This window comes from Epinephelus fuscoguttatus, linkage group LG16 (assembly GCF_011397635.1).
Source record: "Epinephelus fuscoguttatus linkage group LG16, E.fuscoguttatus.final_Chr_v1".
NCBI lineage: Eukaryota > Metazoa > Chordata > Actinopteri > Perciformes > Serranidae > Epinephelus > Epinephelus fuscoguttatus.
Window position 1 is genome coordinate 31,310,410 of NC_064767.1, and position 18,777 is coordinate 31,329,186.

Genomic DNA, 18,777 nt, shown 5'->3' on the forward strand with positions numbered 1-18,777 from the left:
AAAAAATTGGGCATGACAGCTCCCCAATAGGGAAGCAAAGACATCTTGATTGCCCCCTGGTGGTTGGCTGCAGTATAGGTCAGAGCCAACCCCCTCCATTTTGGTGGGTGGGACATAAATCAAACAAAAAATCCAACGTACAGTTTCTGTCATTTTAGGCAGTTCTTATCACACTGCTGTATGTTCAATTATTCATTTCTCTGATAAATTTGTTTTTCATTAGTTTATTTGATGCTATAAAAAGGGGGCTTGACATCATGATTGACAGCTACATGTGCCAAATGCTTGTGATAGTGCTGCTTGTGTTTGATCTGGTGGGTTTTTGGGCACGTACTCAATACTGTGGAGATCACTACTGTGCAAAATCTGCTTCCAAATAACGTCACCAGCGTAAGATGGTTCGTTCATCGCTTAATTTTTGTCCAGTAGGGGTAAGTGTAAATGTGTCATCCATCTTCTTGTACAGTCCATGTATCATTCCAATGAGGGCTCAGTTGCGATCGTATCCCTTCAGAAGCTTTGTAATCCAGCCTTAAAGTCTCTTTTTGGAGACTTTGTAAAATAAATTCACAATGACAAATCTGACAATGAATGTCTTTTGTGGTTATTTATCCATTTTTTTGTGTGCTGAAAGCAGCTGTTGTTGTTAGCCCTCTGCTAGCTGTCTATGATACCTTGTTTTGAGTCCGTCCACCATCAGAGGCTGTGTTTCTGACTGTGTGGAGGACATCTACATTGAAATCATCCCAGCAATACATTACCTGTTAATTGTATATTTTGTATGTTAATAAATTAAAACAGTTGTCCACATCCCTGTATCCCTGCAAGGGATTGCATTATAAAAAATATAGATAATATTTTAATTCCTACATACACTTTTCGCTATGGCCACCAGGGGGTTCAGTACAAACTTTGCCTGTGTTATGGTTGATAAATATTCATGTGAGTGCTACATGTGTCCCAATAATACTCTATAACAGCCCGTAGAAAGCAAATCTGAAAGCAAATAGTCAAGTGGGTTCATATCCAGTGCAACTCCACATGTTCAAATCATTTTCTTGTGTGGGGTCATTCACCATGTATTCTTCAATATATTTAATACATTTCAAGAAAATTCAGGCAGTGGAAATGGCCACTTGATTTTTCCAGCAGCTTTAAGGAAATGGCACTCTAAAAGTGAATACAAGATTAAATGACAAACAGGCATTTGTTACGGTGCACCCTCTGTTTGCCTCCATATCTCCGCTCTCAAACCTTCCCTTAAAAGGATTTCTCGTTGAAGCTTCTGGAGTTCAGCTCTGCGGCACAGTTGCAATGCGCAGAAGAGCTCACACAGCACCTTCTCACCGCAGAGGAAGAGCACCGTATGTGTCCAAAAGCTGATCCTCTTAAACATGCCAAATGTCGTGAGTAAGCAGAAAACGAATGAAGTGGAGAATGAGTTGGGAAAAAAAAAAAATCACAAAAAGCAGAAATTCAATCTGATGTGTGCGTCTGAGCGAATAGGAATTTAATGGGTCAAAAGGCTAAATGCATTTAGATTTGTGATAAAGCTCCTGGCTCAGCAGCCTCCTGGGTGATTGAGGTAATTAGTTATAGCGTAGGGGTGATGCCATAGTAACAGGTTGGTTTAAGTCATTCGCATCTTCCTCCTTCCTCCTCCTCCTCTTCCTGACATTCATTTGCCCTCCATTCTTTTTGCCTTACAGGGTAGTAAGAGGCCTCAAACAGAATAACTGAGCCAAAACATTTACTGCACACCCAGTTCAACTATTCCAGACATTTTCCTCCAACAAATGCCTGCAAGAATGTGTATCTATACCTGTGGGAAAAGTGCAGAATCTGAGCCTTCAAAATGTTTTAAAACTACAAAAAAATATAAATCATTGTCAGGCTGGAGCAGTGGTTTCTAACCTCATTTTATCTGATGTATCCCCAAAGCCCTATCAGATGAACAACTCAACACCACCTGTCATGTTAGCTATCTGTTTTTCAACTGTTCACCCATTACTTTTAGCAAACTATTTCACCATGTTGTGGTGTAACTTTATGGAATTATTTTAACAGTTTAACCCTTTTATTTAGCTAGTATTTCAGCTGTTTATCAATTAGTTTTAGGTAAGTATTTCGAATTCTCTGTTCACTTGCAAACTACAGTGGTGGCCCTAGCACATTTGACGCCCTAGGCAAGCCCCCCCCCTCCCCCCCCCCCCCAAGCCAAATTCTCCTTCAAAACAGCTGCTGCATTTCACAAGATTACATTGAACATATCATGACATCACTGTGATTTACCTTCACCCAATAGTCATTTTTACTGAATAAAGCTTTAACGCTTCATGATGTAAATAAAGGCAACCTCTGTGAGCTGTTTGTTGTGGATACTGGCTGCTTAGAGGTAACAATAACTACCTCTCCTCATACACTCCTCTCAGTAGAGTAGTGGTAGTTGAGCAGGTACCAGAGAGGTTTTGTCGTTTTGATGCGAGGATCATGTGACATCAGGTCTCTCTATTATTCAGTAGGCTTTGCTATGTATGTTGTTGTGGCCTTATGTAATATTTCAAAATAATAGCTGTAATAGTGTTAGTAAAAGATAGTAAAAGTTAAACATTTTGATTATTTTTCCTTCCCCATTTGTGGCGCACCCTATGGATGACGGTGCCCTTAGCATTTGCCTATACTGCCTATGCCACAGGCCAGCACTGGCCAACAAATTTTCATGCAATCTCTTCTCCTTACGGTGCTCCTCTGACTCTGGTTGGCAAAAGTGTGTAACGCATTGTCAGCCTATCATAGTTGGTAGCCTACTGGTTATTGTGACAATCAATTTACTGAAAGCTCCGGAAGGCGTTTTAGTTTTGGTGTCATATGGCAAAAATCCCATATTAAACTTCTAATTCACGTGGTCTGAGAAAAATCTTGACTTCTGCACCTCTGTTTGGCTCTGTTTTCAGACCTGAGAAAATCTAGCCTGTGATGGGAGACTTTGGCCAATCACAGGCCATTACCAGAGAGAGCAGCTGCCAATCATGTCAGTCACTGCTCATGATCTGCGGTCAAACTGTCAAACTAGGCAGCACTGATCAAACATGAATCAAGATTCTGTAGCTGCATTGCCTATTTGGAAAACATATTTTAGTGCTGTTTAGCTGTAAAATGAGAACGTTTGTGACCTGGCCACCATGTTGAAAACAGTCAAACCAAAGGGAAGCACTGCCCACCAGGCAAAGCAAACTTTCCTACTGCAGGTCTATGGGGTTTGTGCAAGTGGTGTTGCTGTAGGGCCCCAGCAGAAGCAGTTGCTCAGCTGGTTTAAGTACATCAGTTGAGGTGTCTGCATCAATTGAGCCTCTATTTCATTACTCTCTAATGTCATAAAAAGTGGAATATGAGTGTTGCGTGGATTATATCCCTGTCAATTGTTATAGTTTTTGTGATGTGTTAATAAGTCGTAAAAAATGTCATAAAAAGGGTTTGAAAAGTCATAGTATAGTATGTCATAAAAAGTCAAAAGAAGTCAGAGTGTGTACAATTTCCCTTAGCGGCCCTTAATCATATGCTGGCATCCTGGCACTGGCACTCAGTCATCAAAACTTTGAGAAGCCCTATAAGATTTTGGTTTCAAAATGCTCCAAAACAGTGAGTTTAGCTATTAAATTTTCCTCCTGGAACCCCACCGAGGGTTGGGTCACAGAAGGTGTCAATAAAAAATGGTTGCCCCAATATTAAATAGGTGTCCTGGATCCAGGACATCATTCTCCACTATTGGTCCGTTCCAATTGTATTACACAGGTTCATTCTTACTAATATTTGGGTGCACATATTGACTGTAATCTGTCATGCTATGTTCATGTGAATTCTGTATGCACTAGGATCCAGAAACTTCATGAAATCTCAGCTTGGCTGGGTAATACATCAGTTAGGACTGGGCGATATGGACAAAAATTCCAATCTTGATTTTTCCAGGCTGAATGGTGATACATAATATATATCTTGGTATTTTCTACAAAATGGGCTGTTACGTTGCAAGTCAAAGATACATTTTAGATGTCACAAGCACTTAAATATAAAACACTGTGATCAAAATTAAGTGCAGACACAGGACTTTTTTTCCCTGTTTGAAAATATACAGCTGCACAACATGTAAATGAAAAATGATATAAAATAAATAGCAGGGCTGTGCGTTAACTTTCTGCACACAGCACTGGAGCTACAGAGGTTTAAAGGTTTGCAGCACAGGACACAAAACTATAACATGAGTGTAGAAGTGTCAAGTCAGCCTAAATCCATTGTAGTTTGAACAATTTAAAATCTTCATGAGGGGAGTTAAAAAGTTGTTTTCCAGTTGTTGTTTTGTCCTCATTACATACATCTTATGAAATATATATGAATTGTCACTGCATTTTTAAAACACATCTGTCGCACACTTCCAGGCACTGTCTCAATGTCACAGATTGGGGGAACAGTGATGCACTATGATCTACCTCACACACAAACTAGCCAACAAATTCTCACATGACACAATCAGGCATCTCTGTCTCCCACACACGCAGCACAGAGCTGGGTTGCACGTGTGCTACGGCATTCATTGCATTCATCTCACAGACTGTTCAGCGTAGCATGTGCAACATATAGGCAGATGTCACACTGCAGCCTAATTAACAGACAGATTTAACAGAGTAGCAGCTTTGTGTCTCTCTAAGTGTTGCTGGAGAACTTGTGAGTGAGTGAGGGGGGCGGATCTGTGCGGAGAGGAGAGAGGAGATGCACACTGGCATGGCTTTTCAGCAGAATGGCATTATGTAACACAACTTGATCCTATATTGATATAAACGGCATTGTCTAAATCTAGATCTTGCTAGAAAATATATTGATATATCATACATACTGGTCATATTACCCAGCCCCAACATCAGTTAAGTTAATGTCATGTCCAGTATTTAGAACAGACTTCTCCCATCAGGTAGACACTTAAGGGTCTGAATTACATATAGCAGATACCTGAATAATTATAAAAACTCTTTCATCTCTCTATCAGGCAATCATCTATCCTCAAAATATAAGAACAGTGTGAAATGAGGGGCTGTGCTGCACATATATGTTTGCACTGGTCTGTGCTATGCAGTTTATGCCTGTTTCTGCGCTTTGTATTTTCTATAAGGAAACCTTTATGTCTAAATCCAATTTCTCTCATGACATACTAAGTATTCATGAATCAGGAAGATCTGTAGCGCACAAAATTGTAATTCAATTTGGATACTCATTTTTTTCCACGTGCTTTTTCATCATATCATAATTTCTGTTTTCTTACAATTAATACAAGTACACCTGGCTGGGAATCACTGGGAAGGACCACCAGATAATGGTGATGGCCATGCTTAAGGTAATGAGATTAAAACAGCCGCCAATATAGTTCCCTCTAACCTAACCGCTGCTCTATTTAAATAGCTTCAATTAAACTTTCTTTGAACTTCATGAGAATCCTAGTTGGATGAGCAGACAAGCACATCATGGAAGACAAGAAAAGCTCTGCTGAGTGCTACTGATGAATGACATTAATACTAATTTATATTAACTGACTGATCAGAAATGTTATACACACGCTCGTCAGTGTTCTACAAATCCTCTGTCAGAGTTACTGTTGCTAAGCAGCAGTTTGCAGCTCCACTATCACCTGTAACAGGTGAGTCTGAGCTAAATAGACCTCAGACCACAAATTTGACTGATTGGAAGGAATTCACTTGGCTCCTCTAATCTCTGCCATTTAACAGACTAATTTTCACTTACCATCACCATTTAAAAGCTAAACATCTTTCCTTGTGGCTGACAGCGACTCAGATTAAAAATGCAATTTCTTAACATGAGCAAATGTTGAAGAAGTCCACAAGGAGAACCAAAATGGTATAAATAGGAAGACCTGACAGCTATGTCACTGCAGAGTGAACAAAGCCAGAGGCTTGAAAAAATGCAAACTAGCTGTGGATGTCTCTGCAGATAAACGATGCAATAACTCATCTGTGTACAGCTGTTGTTGCTGTCTGAAGGAAACATGAGCCAGCAAACACCTAAAAAAAATGCATAAACTAGCATAAATCAAGAAAAATGCAAATATGCACATGCTCAAATACATAGTCGATACACACACCTCTGCACACACAGACGAGAGACGGACAATTACATGACAAACACACAAATGAGTAAATACACACTTAAGTTAAACCACATTCACACTGAGATTTGTAAAAGAATCTGTTGTGGAAAGTAAATACATTACACTTACATTACATTCATTTGACAGCTCCAGTTAATTATCAGGTAAGGGTTTTATGTTAAAAAAAAGAGATAAGCTTGTAAAATATACACTAATCATAAAATATCAAACAAGAAGCTCCAGTCTTTTTGGCTTGTGACCCCATACAAATAACCCCTATGCTTAGTAAAGGCCACTTGTCACATGTTAGCAGTACCACCGTAGTGTGATTGTTCCCTTTAAAGGGATGGTGCACCCAAAAATGAAAATTCAGCCATTGTCTTCTCACCCATATGCCGATGGAGGCTCAGGTGAAGTTTTAGAGTCCTCACATCCCTTGCGGAGATCCCAGGGGAGAGGGGGTAGCAACACAACTCCACCTAATGGAGGCTTAAGGCACTCCAGATTCAAACTTCCAAAAACACATAATTGAAAACACCAAGGCTACAATGAGGCTAAAAACAGAGTTCAAATGATGTTTTTCCAAACAGTGTTTTATGTCGGGGCTTCAGGACACTTGGATCACTACAGACAAGCAGTATGGAGATACTTTGTGGCTTCAATTATGTGTTTTGGGATGTTTGAATCTGGGGTGCCCTAAGCTTCTATTAGGTGGAGTTGTGTTGCTACCCCCTCTCCCCTGGGATCTCCACAAGTGTTGTGAGGACTGTAAAACTTCACCTGAGCCTCCATCGGCGTATGGGTGACTAGATAATGGCTGAATTTTCATTTTTGGGTGCACTATCCCTTTAACGGCATTTGTTTGACGGACTGAAAAGCTTAAACACTCCAATATATTGACCCCCCAAACAAGAAGCAAAGAATCAGTCCAAAGTCCAAAGAAAATTAAGACAAATTTGTGCAGCATGACTTTTTTTTTCTTTTTTCTTTTCACATTAAACATTTTGTGACCCCCAAGATGTACCTTTGGAGGAGGCCTGACCCATAGGCTGTATAAAATAATGGACATAGCTACTATAACCTATCAAAATTGTAAGTGGTTTGTGGACTGCAGTTTTGGAGGCCCTAGTTCGGCATTTCGGCCATTGCCATCTTGGTATTTTGGAGCCAGAAATGGCCACATTTGGATGAGAAGGTGGAGCTGTGGACTGGACTTGATTTACAGTCTGTGGGGTGGCTATGGGGATTATCTTGCCTCAAGTGGTCATTAGAGGAACTGCAGTTTTTTGCACTTGAGCGTTGGTTTCATTTTTCAGCCCACTTGGCCTGACCACTTGTTTGGGAACCACTGCACGACACTACCTCACTAAGTGTATATAAAGAAATTAAAACCTCAAGCAGCTGTAACAGTAAAATGCAACCTACACACTGATGCATCAACAACCTGACAATATATTAGTTACAAGGGTTGTCCTCTATTGAAGTATATTTACATTGCTGTGTTGTTACTTTTACTTTAATCAAGAATCTGAATACAGTCTTTCCTCCACAGCTTAAAATCATAATTACAAGTTGGTACAGAAATAGCCAGCGATTGTGTAAGACTTCTACTTACATCTCACAGTCTCAGTCAGGTCATGTACTGACTAGAAAATATGAAATAAGGAAGCAAATAATTGTGCAGTGAACCAGTCCCTGGCCTCTGAAGATACACACACAGCAAGCAGCACAAAGAGTGCAAGTAGGATCAAAAATACCGGCTACACACACGCATACACAAATACAAAAACACATGTGCCCACATACATAGCTGTTTATGTGCTTTTCTATCTTGAGGCAGTCAGGGTTGAGGAGGGTTGCAAGGATTTTTGTGCTTACCTCAACAAGGGCTGTTTAGGGGGCGGCGGCGGGTCGCCATCTTGGCTCTGCGGAGGCTTCTTGGTCACCTGTTTGTAAATGTTCCTGGCCGTCACCCCGAGCCACAACATGGTCGACAGAGACGAGTAGTGCAGCACAACCCCGACCTGATACAGGGTGAAAGAAGGTACATGAAGTTGTTTATTTGACTTTTCTGAACTTTTGCTTCTATACACTGTACAGTATGTCTCTCTGAAAACAGTCAGGCTTGATTATGTTCCTGTAACTCAAAGCAAAGATGTTCGGGAAGAGCTGTCACTCCTCTCTCAAACTCATCATCAATGTCACTCCAAGGGTGTCTCCATAGACGTTTTCCTTCAAGACCTGCCTGCTTTGTCTCATCCTTCACTAAAAGACAATAATACAAGAATGGAAAGACAGGTTCAAAAAAGTGCTATTGAATCATCAAGGTTGTTTGGGATAAGCGCATTATGGTGAGGTTATACCGGTGGATACTGAGCAGCTCCTTATCAGTTGAGTTAGAGGACACGAGGTGTGCACTGTGAATAACAAATCTGAATATAAATGATAGTCACGTTGACAACTATCAGCGTGTGATTGTTTTCCAAAATGCACTGTATACATATCTTCGCTCTTCCTCATTTTAATATTCATGAATTATGTTTGAATGGGGGAACTGATCTAACTTTGTTTAAAGGCTTTGCTGGCTCATAGAAAGAGCAGAGAGAGAGGAGAGTTACAGAAAAAAGAGAAAGAGAGAGAGAGAGAAAGGAGAAAATTAAAATGCGCTGAGTCTTCTCTCCACCCAGTCAGTTTGTTCATGAGGTGAGCAACCTGAGACACCCAATCAAATGGCTTCTCTCTAGCCTTGTAGGCTTAGGGACTGGAGCTAGTGGAGCACAGTCCAGATGCTAATTGGAAGTGTCCTTGAGCTGGTTGAGAGAGCAAAGAGCGGGTGGTAAGTCAATCACTGCTGCGGAGTTTCGCACACTTCAGAGCTTCATTAGTGCTGAGAACAGATAGAAAGGAAGTATGTTTGTAATATGGAAATGAGGGGAGAGCAGGGGTTCTCAAATGAACAGAGATGGTACAGGTAGGGGTACACATTGATCAGAATTGGCTGATTAAGGGCCTGTGTCCACATAGCTCTTTCCCTCAGCTGAAAAGTCGCTAACGTGATGCTACATTAACAACAACCTTACAATATGTATGGTGATAAAAACACTACACTCACCAGCAGCATTAACTGTCTGGCTGATCTGCTCACACAAATGGGCTTTTCTGTCTTTGTTGTGATGGACATATTATACACCTTAGGAGAGATGGTAGCTAAAGGAGCTGCAGTGATGACACATGCGGCTGCATACGCTCTCTCCTCGTTGGGAACAATTGCAAAAAGATGCTGGCACCCAGAAAAAACAAATGCTATGTGGACACAGGCCCTAAGTTTGAACTTCCTGGTAAAGGGCAACTTCTCCTGGTAAAGGAGAATAAACAAAACAAAAACAAAAACAAAAAAATCCCCTGTAATGTAGGAAGTCAAAATGCATTAGTCAGAATAGATAAAACAAAACAGCCGTGTTGTCCATCTGACTGTTTCTCAAAATATCTAATACGGATTACATAACTGCAGCCTGGACATTTGTTGTCAACATAGACTGTATGAATAATGGATGTACGTCACCCATTGGTTTATGGACTGCTGTTTTGAAGCCTTGAGTTTGGTCAACATGTTTGGAGAGAAGTTGGAGCCATGGAGGAGCTAGAGTCGGATCTGACTCACAAACTGTGATGAGCCCTTGCAGATTGTACTCAAGTGGCCCCTCCTTTATACATGCAGAGCTTTGGGCATTGAGAAAACTTAAACATGGGAGTTGTAAATTACTGCCTGTACAGCTGTAGTGAATGTTGCAATCAGCCTAAAAGCCCAAAACTGTTTTTTGTACCAGGCTGTAAACATGTTTATTTCTGCTGTAAAGTTAGGCATTTTACCATGGGAGTCAATGGGAACTGACTCTGTTTCGGAGCCGTTCAGGGAACTGCAGTATCTGGCACTTCCACATTGGCTTCATTTGTCACCCTCAGAGGTTGCTGCTTGGTTGTCAAGCAAATACAGTACCATTATGCGATTAAAACATTTAATCACAATTTTCAGACTATAGTAGCCCATTTCCATACACATGTCCTGGCTTGGCTTGACTTGGTTTGACTTGGCATGTCTGCCCAGCATAGTGAGCATATTCATCTCCATACAACAGGGCTACATGCTTGAAGGTGGGACTTTTGTTGTCTGATTTTACTGTACGCTTTGACCGTCACAGTGAATTAAATTATTTGCATACATATGAAATATGTATTGCTCTTCAGGCTGTTTCTTTACTTGCATTATGAATAATGATAACAAAGCTCATCTGATGACACAACAACCCAGTTAGAGTTGGACAGACATGCTTTGGCCAGATTCCAGAGATGGTCCATTGGACAAGTCCTATAGTTGTACATCTGAGGTGTGTAAGTAGTGTTCTATGTATCAATTCTCTTTGTTATTTTAGATTGACTTTAAGTCTGGTTTTGGACATCCTCCATCAAGATGAGCCTTCAGAGGCAACTTGCAACAACGCAGTTATCTCTCAGGCGGACAACCATGGAAACCCATGGTCTGTTAGATTGCTCATGCTCGAAGAATAAATATATGACAGAGTTGGGATGATTTCTGGTTTTGCTGGTCTGGTCAGGCATATAAGCTTAAAACTGATTTGGTTTATGCATACCAGCTGAACTGACATTTGTCATTATGACGTGTTCTGACAAATTAAAAAGTAACCCACATCAGTAGCCTGTGCTGACGGTGTCGTGGTGATAAACCCAGCTTGTCTTTCATTAGTAATGAGCAGTATGATAATGTGATTAACATAAGATTATGTTTATATCTTTATAAATGGACTAATGGAGCCACTAGTGTCTGACATGCTGTGCACAATTTACTGCAGAGCCGAGCACTGGCAACATAGGGGAGATCAAATTTCATTGGAGGTGTGAGGGGGATGAGTGGTGCACATGTTGTGTTTATTTACTGGAAAGTTCATGTTATTTTTGGGGTGATCATGAAACATGGCAGAGTTAGTCTCTCAAGAAAGCCAAAGAAAGAGGATGTATTGGCTTGCGCCTTCCTCAGGGTGTAGTGACACTCAGTGACACCTGCATGTCTCTACATCCAGTAAGTCTTCCTCTCTTTTTTTGAAGCATACCCTTCCATGAGCGCCACTGGTTTGAGGAACACCATTAGCGCTCCTGCTACCTTTTTCTTCCAAAAAACAGAGGTGTCCTAACTGGCTGCAGGTGATGTAGCACTGTCCTTTTGAGCTAAGATTTTGCTGGACACCTGTCTCATTTCCAGTCTCAATTTGAAAGCGCTGCAATGGATGAGCAATGGCTGACTTATGAAGTTGAATGGAGGAGTTATGTATATGATTCCTTCTAATTTCACTACAAAAACCTATAAGGTGGCAGAAGGCTGTAGAGAGATCGCTAAGGAGCAAGCTAGGCTACTTCCTTCTGGCTAAAATGCATGTCATTTTCAGTAAATATCACAATGTAAACATTTGTTTTCTCTTTAAATGCTACAAATGTGGGAAGTTAGCAAGTAGGCTACTCAGCAATCTTTTAAGTGGTTCTGTCTTCCGTCTGATCTGGAGCACACAGCTGATAGCCACTTGGGTGGTACAATGTTTTCCAGCGAACACAGAGCTCTGATTTTTGCAATGCAGCATGATAGTCAAACGCTCATTTTCTGATGGGACACAGTGTCATTATGTTGAACTCGGGAGCGGCTGCTGATTCAAGTGCGACACCTGGTAAAATTAGGTACACTGTTCTGGTGTTTGATTTAATATGAAACCGCTTTGAAAATGATTACACTGGCCCAACCCTGCATGAGACAATCAATACAACTTGACTAGAAAATCCCATGATGAGCACATCCACTGATCTCAGACTGGTGAGCAATCAAATAATGATGCCAAACCCAAAATCAGGTCGCCTACCAGGACAGAAAATGGTACATCCAACAAGAACAGCAGCCTGCCAAATAGGTGACACACAATGCCACTCAGACACCAGTGTCACCAAAAAAACTACCACATTGCTCATGTTTTCTTTCTTTTTTGTTAAATGTTTTCTTTATGTTTCATGTTTGGTCACACTCGTTTTCACTGTTTTTCCATTCAGTTTGTGAGTGATGAGATTGCCAAAATGAATATAATTTTGCACCAATTTTGCACCTGAGAAAGGTTTTGGATTAAATGGGTTCGTATGTTTAGATAACACCTATAATCAATCAGCGCAGGTTGATTAGGACAGCCTGCCAAGCTCAGTCCCATTTTGATATTTTACTATTCACACTTGCTGTGTGCTTTCACCTGATGTCCCTTTGTTAGAAGAAAATCTGGGAAAATACACATAGCAGTCAGTCATCGGCTCAGTGAGCAGCACAATGATCACACAGTTAACACAACAGGAAGCTGGAAACGGCCCCAGAAAACCTGATCAATGTGTCCCCGTTAAAAAGCCACAGCTTCTGTCACCTCAAACTGCCTCTTACATCACGTAGGATGGGTGTCAATGATGCATGAATTAATCAAACTGCACACCACTGAAAAAAGTAGTTTGATTTAGACTCGTAAAATCGTGACAGCTGAAAAGTAATCATGTAGGCTGCATAAACGCGAGGACATTAAAACAAATGTGTGTCTCTGCAGTATCAATACACAGCTTTAAATTCAACACACATGTTATAGGACAGCATACAGTCACCTTCTTAGCTGCAGTTAGCTTGTTAGCTCTGCAGTGCTTTTAGGTAAGTGCCCCTTCACGGTCAGTTGTGTAAAACAGCAACTGATGTGACAAGACAAAGACAAAGATGTCATGTTTGATACAAGTCAAGTCCTGATGTCTTCAGTTGGAAGAGACAGAGTATGACTTAATGTGAAATTAATGAGGAGTCACCACAACAGGCTGTGCATCCTTCTGCACTTAATGTGCTACAAACACAGCACACTACAACAGGTGATGAACTCTAGGCTCACAGTGCACTAGTATTTTTTAGTCAATGTTATAACTTACTTATCACATTAAGACATAAGAAAGATATATGACTACAACACACAGAAGGAGCAAGACAAAAGGTGATTCAGTGGGATGACAAAACGTGAATTTACAATGAGTTATGAGGAGGTCTCATTACAATGTGTGTCACTTAACTCTTTACTATATTTGACTTTATTGTACATTGTGCCTTTTGTTAATTAATCATTTCCAACATACAGTCAGTTGGGATCCTATGTTTATATATCAAATACACAACAAAGGAGAATATGGAATTTGAGATGTTGTGCTATGATTTAATCAAAAGAAAGGTGCAATATGACGTACCCCCTGACTTCACACAGCAGCACAGAATATCAATAAAAGTCTATCAACTGTATGAAAGAGTATGCCAGCACCTGGCACCATTTAAAGGGACAGTTCACCCCAAAATCCAGAATACACATTTTTCCCTTATACCTTTAGTGCTACTTATCAACACTGATAGTTTTAGTGTGAGTAGTCGAGTGTTGGAGATATCAGCCATAGAGATGTTTGCCTTTCCTTCAAAATAATGGAACTAGATGGCACTTGGCTTGGGGTGCTCAAAACACCAAAAAATACATGTGAAAAAAAAAACAAACTCAACAGCAATGTCTCTTTCCATAAATCATGACCTGCTTATCCAAGATAATCCACAGACCTTGTTGTGAGCAGTTTCATGTAGGAACTATTTTATTTCTACCGATCTAAACCAGCCAACCATATCTCCGTGCAGGAGGAAGCATGCATCTACTGCTAGCTCACCTAGCACCACTGAGCTTGCTAAGGTTACAGCTCAGCCGAAGGATTTGTTAATTTTTACATCTCGCACTTTAACAAGCAGGAACATCTCATCCATGAGTAGATGCACACTTCCTTCTGTGCAGTGACACAGTTAGCAGGTGCAGTTTGGTAGAAAGAAAGCAGTTACTACATGAAACTGCTCATAACAAGGTCTGTGGATTATCTTGAGCAACCAGGTCATGGTTTCTGGAAAGAGACATTGCTGTTTAAGTTTTTCCATATATATTTTTATGCCGCTTTGAGCACCACAAGCCGAGTGCCATCAAGTTCCATTATATTCAAGAGAAGGTGACTCTCTCAGCAAATATCTCCAACACCCTAGATTGATAACTAGCACAAAAGGTACGAAAGAAATATGTATTTTTTTTAAAATTGGGGTGAAGTGTCCCTTTAACAGTAAGACAGTGTACACCAGTAAAAAACCACTACCGACAGTGTAAAATGGTACAAAAACAGTAGTACCAGATAGTTATAGTGGAACACAGATAACGCAGATGGTGAGCTGTGGGCAGATCTAATTGCCTGGAAAACAAAGCAAACCAATTGTTTGCTCAGGACCTAATATGCTGCCATTTAAACACTGAGTAACTCACTCCATATTCAGTTATTGACGTGTAGCTGACATTCCTGACATCATTTTGTGCTCAGCCTTACACCTCAGTTCTTTTAGAGTGTATTTAGAGTGACACCTTTTAGCTTTGGTGTAGTCTCACACTGCCTTTAAAGTTAACACTGTCAGATGAATTGTTGTAACAGTTTTGGCATATGCTAACACCACACTCAATTCAAAGGTCCCTCTAAGCTGTCTTCTATGGGCATATTCATTATATCGGCTCCCCACTGTTTTAGATGCACAAGTAACCAGTCTACCGGAAGCATTTCACATGTGGGGGAATGAGCTCAGGAACACTCAAATTGGACCCAATGGAAGTACAAGGCAAATCACTGCAGATACTGTAATATGTAGGGCTTTTTTTTTTCCTAGCGGTTGCCGTCACAACTAATTTCACAGTGGAACACTAATGAGGAAATCCTCTGTAAAGCATCTTTAAGCTGACAGTTGGATGTAACCTCAGATCTAGGTCACATCCTTAGCCAAGCTCTTTGCTAAATTAATAGGTTATTTAATGCTGGTCACACTCACTGAACAATCAACTAATCCAAATGTTGATGGTCTAAGGTAAGATGAGGTGAGGCGAGGCGAGGCAAAACAAGGGTATACTGTATGTTGTTGTGCTTAATACAAGCAAACAGAAGATGTAGTGTGACAGCTGGGGCGTTGCTCAAATCAATGACAAAACGAGCCTTGTTGGAGGAAAAGATAGAAATAGAGATCAGAGATGACTTTGACTTTGAGGCCATAAAGACATCGGATGCTGCATAGCGGCAGTGCCACAGTGGGCGGGGAGGCAGTGCAAGACTGAAGAGTGGCATACAGATAGAGAGCAGGAAGATGAGTATAGGATGCAGGTGGGGATGGTAAGGGAGGAGGGTGAGGGGCGGAGGGCTGGATGGGGAGTGCATGCTTGAAGTGCTGCGAGAGCTGCCAGAGCTAGTTTCAGAGCTCCTTGAAGTTCCCTCTGTCGGAGGGAGAGCATGTACTTATGTGTCCCCCTGGGAGGAGGGAAAGGGGGGTGCATGTGTGTGTGTATAGAGGGGAGGTGGGATGATTGGGGAGAGAGCTCAGCAGGCACTGCGTGTACGAGTGTGTGCATTTCAGTGTGTGTATGTGTCCGTGTGCGTCGTGCGATCACACATCTCCTCAAGCAGTCCTGTAATTATCCCAAATTGTGTCTGGTGGGGCCTGCCTCCATCCCAGTGGAACAGCAGACAATCTGGGCTCCTGCCCAAATCTGCGGAGAGTTGTCCTGTTAGCGGTGATTGGGTAAAGGAGGAGCAGCAAGAAACATTCAAAGGCCCCGGGATAAAATTAGATAAATGAATGAATGTTAAATAAGTTAAAGAGCGACAGCAGGGCCGACTAAGTTACATGGCTTTGCCAACAACACCTGCACTCAAACTGCAGGAGATGTGCTACATGGGTAGACTTCACTAACATTTATTTTCTAATACGGCACACCTTATGAAGGGTTATAAGTTTTAACTAATGGATTTAATTTAATTTAATAAATAATGTATTGATGTTTAGATCAGAGTAGTGTGAGCATTTAAAGCAGCTACAAGGAGTTTTTAACTGGTTTTGAAACACTCCCAGTTCCATATTGATGCCTCTGTATGGTCTACATAAGCAAACGAGACCATCACAGAGAAGATTGGCTATTTCGATATACTTATTCTTAATGGCTGCTATAACGTCTGATTCCCCATGAAATCAGACAAAACGATTTACAGCACGAAGACTGGAAGAGCCTACGTTTACATTTTCCCAGGCAAACCTTTGCAGTGAGCACGTTAGCGAGTTAAAAAGCAGCAGGAGATTTTTCGTCAAAGAATATTTGGAGAAAATTTTGTGGTTATGGTTGATACTGGGACAGGATCAGAAAAGAGAAAAAGAAAAGAAAAGACCAAAGAACAACAAAAGCTAAAAGGAACAGTGATAGAGCATGGGCAACACAGTCAACCCTGGTTGCTCATTCACCAAATGGAAAGAATTGTGGGGTTTGAGGAGATTAAAACCCCATGAACTGGCCCCCTTCCTTCTATCCTAAACGTGTACATAATATGTCTCTTATTTATAAAATACATTGCGAGATGTGATATTATATCAATATATGAATTTACATTTGTGGCTAAATCAAAGCTAGATAACACTTTTGCAACTGTTAGCTGAATGTAGCTAAGTTTACATTGTTTCACCATTGTCACATTACAATTAATCCTCCATAGAAACAAATACTGTAGGTACATTATGTCATGGCTATGCATCCTGCAAACAACTGTTTTTAGAAAAAGAAAAAAATATCAAAAATATGTTTCTTTCTTTCACTCGCTTCTTAAATAAATGCATGTGCTAGCCAGATCAAGACCTTAATGACATGAGGGGGGGTGCTAATGCAAAAAATGCAGTGTTTATGTGGAGAAAGACCTCTGCTTTTGTCCATAGAGGGCGCCAAAATCAACACAACATGAAAGTTCCTTGTAGGTGCTTTGGGTTGCCATGCTGTGAAAAATCCTTTAAAATTGTCCTATTAACTAGATCTTAAATTCATCAGAACTTAAACCAACAATTCAACTACTCACCTCCTGAAAAGAAGAATATCCAGGCCAAAAGAACAACTGACTCAAATCGACTGCGATTGCACTGGAAGAATGATTTAACAAGGGCCTACTAATATTTATAACTGCAAGTCTCTGACGGCTTATTATAAAATGAAAAATGTATTACTTTTATAACCCAGTAGCCGTTAATTTCAGTTATTAATGTTAGTAAGTCAATAAAATGGATTTCTCATGTTCTAATAAGCAATCAAGATGTATTAAAGAGCTGGTAAATAATGACAATGCACAGCCAAAGGGATCACAACCCAAAAGCTCTCCTCTCTAATGCCCTACTTCTGGTCAATACAGCATTAAAGCAGCCATAATTAATATTTTGTAATAAAAATGTATGAATAATGTAAAAATAATGTGTCACTAGGGGTGAAAGGAGTTGCTTGTAGTAAAGGACCTACAGACAATTGTAAATTTAATCTGCCGCTCCTCTTGGCCTTACAGAGCTGTATATAGCAAGTCTCAGTTAACTGTTCAGCTATGTGGCCCACAACTTTACTGTCTTGGTTCACTCTTTCAGCTCTCATAGTGTCGATTTTGGCCAAAGCATGCAGCTGTTTTCAACAAAAAAGCTCTGAAAACCCACTGTACACTCATTACCTGCTCAACACCAAACAGAGAGACACAGTTAGGGACGAGCTGGTTGGATGCATAGGAGCATATAGCAGCTAAAGAGTCAGATATTTTTCTCAGGAGTTGGTAGAGACCAAAAACAGAGCTAAAAGAGAGTCAACAATGGGCTTAAATTCACCAGGGTGACCAAACATGACCTCAGATGGATGATAATGTTGCTCCGTAATAATTTGTCACGTCTACATAAAAGGTGATGATACCACAAAGTTTTATTTTGACTGCCTCCAAAAACGATTGGCTGTTGCAGTGTTATGAGAAACGCAAAGCCTACAATTTTTAATTTGTGTCCCAGTGTTAATTGCTCAGTTATCTCTTGGAGTGGCAAATATATATCAAAAACTCATTTCTGAGTATTGCTTTATCAATTTCCTCTCTTTTCTCCATCTGAAACACAGTCAAATATTTCTGATGACTCATCCAGCACTAGGACCAAATGTATCCAAGCTAATGTGATTTGGGGCAAGTAACTAATCCAGAGGTGTGTGTTTGATGTTAGTCATCAAAAACTGTCTGTCTCTTCTGTGTCCTCAACATACTGCCCTAACATGAGTGAGGAAGGTGTGGTTGGAGACTTAAAAGGTCTCTACACCTCGACATATTCCTACAGCACCGTATCGGCTTAAACTTTTTGTTTCTTACGAGCTGACATACAAGCCAGAGCAGATTAAACAATATCAATTAATACAGGACTGACAATTTATTGGTCATGCTTAAGCTCAATTCACTAACCCTCAACAAAGTGATGCTTCATTACAAATGCTGATAATTTACAGCATCAACACACTATTAAACTGCATTTCGGTGTTGCTGTCTTCTGATTTCGCAGTGGGGAGTATTTAGAGTATGAACCACATCCTCCAAATGAGTGTCAGGAGACTTAAGAGTCAAATAGTTACTATATATGGTTAAGTTATTAATGGGATGTTAAATGACAGGGAGCAGGTGTGCGAGGGAAG

General features: G+C 40.6%; 1 protein-coding gene across 2 annotated transcripts in view; it reads right to left on the bottom strand.

Moving 5' to 3' along the window:
* LOC125903568 (adhesion G protein-coupled receptor A3) overlaps positions 1–18,777 on the bottom strand; it is a 243,330-nt gene that overhangs the window by 13,777 nt on the left and 210,776 nt on the right. For both annotated transcript variants that reach the window (XM_049600560.1, XM_049600559.1), the window contains one exon: positions 8,030–8,175. In XM_049600560.1, coding sequence (XP_049456517.1) covers positions 8,030–8,175 — 146 coding nt within the window. The remainder of the gene's footprint in view (positions 1–8,029; positions 8,176–18,777) is intronic.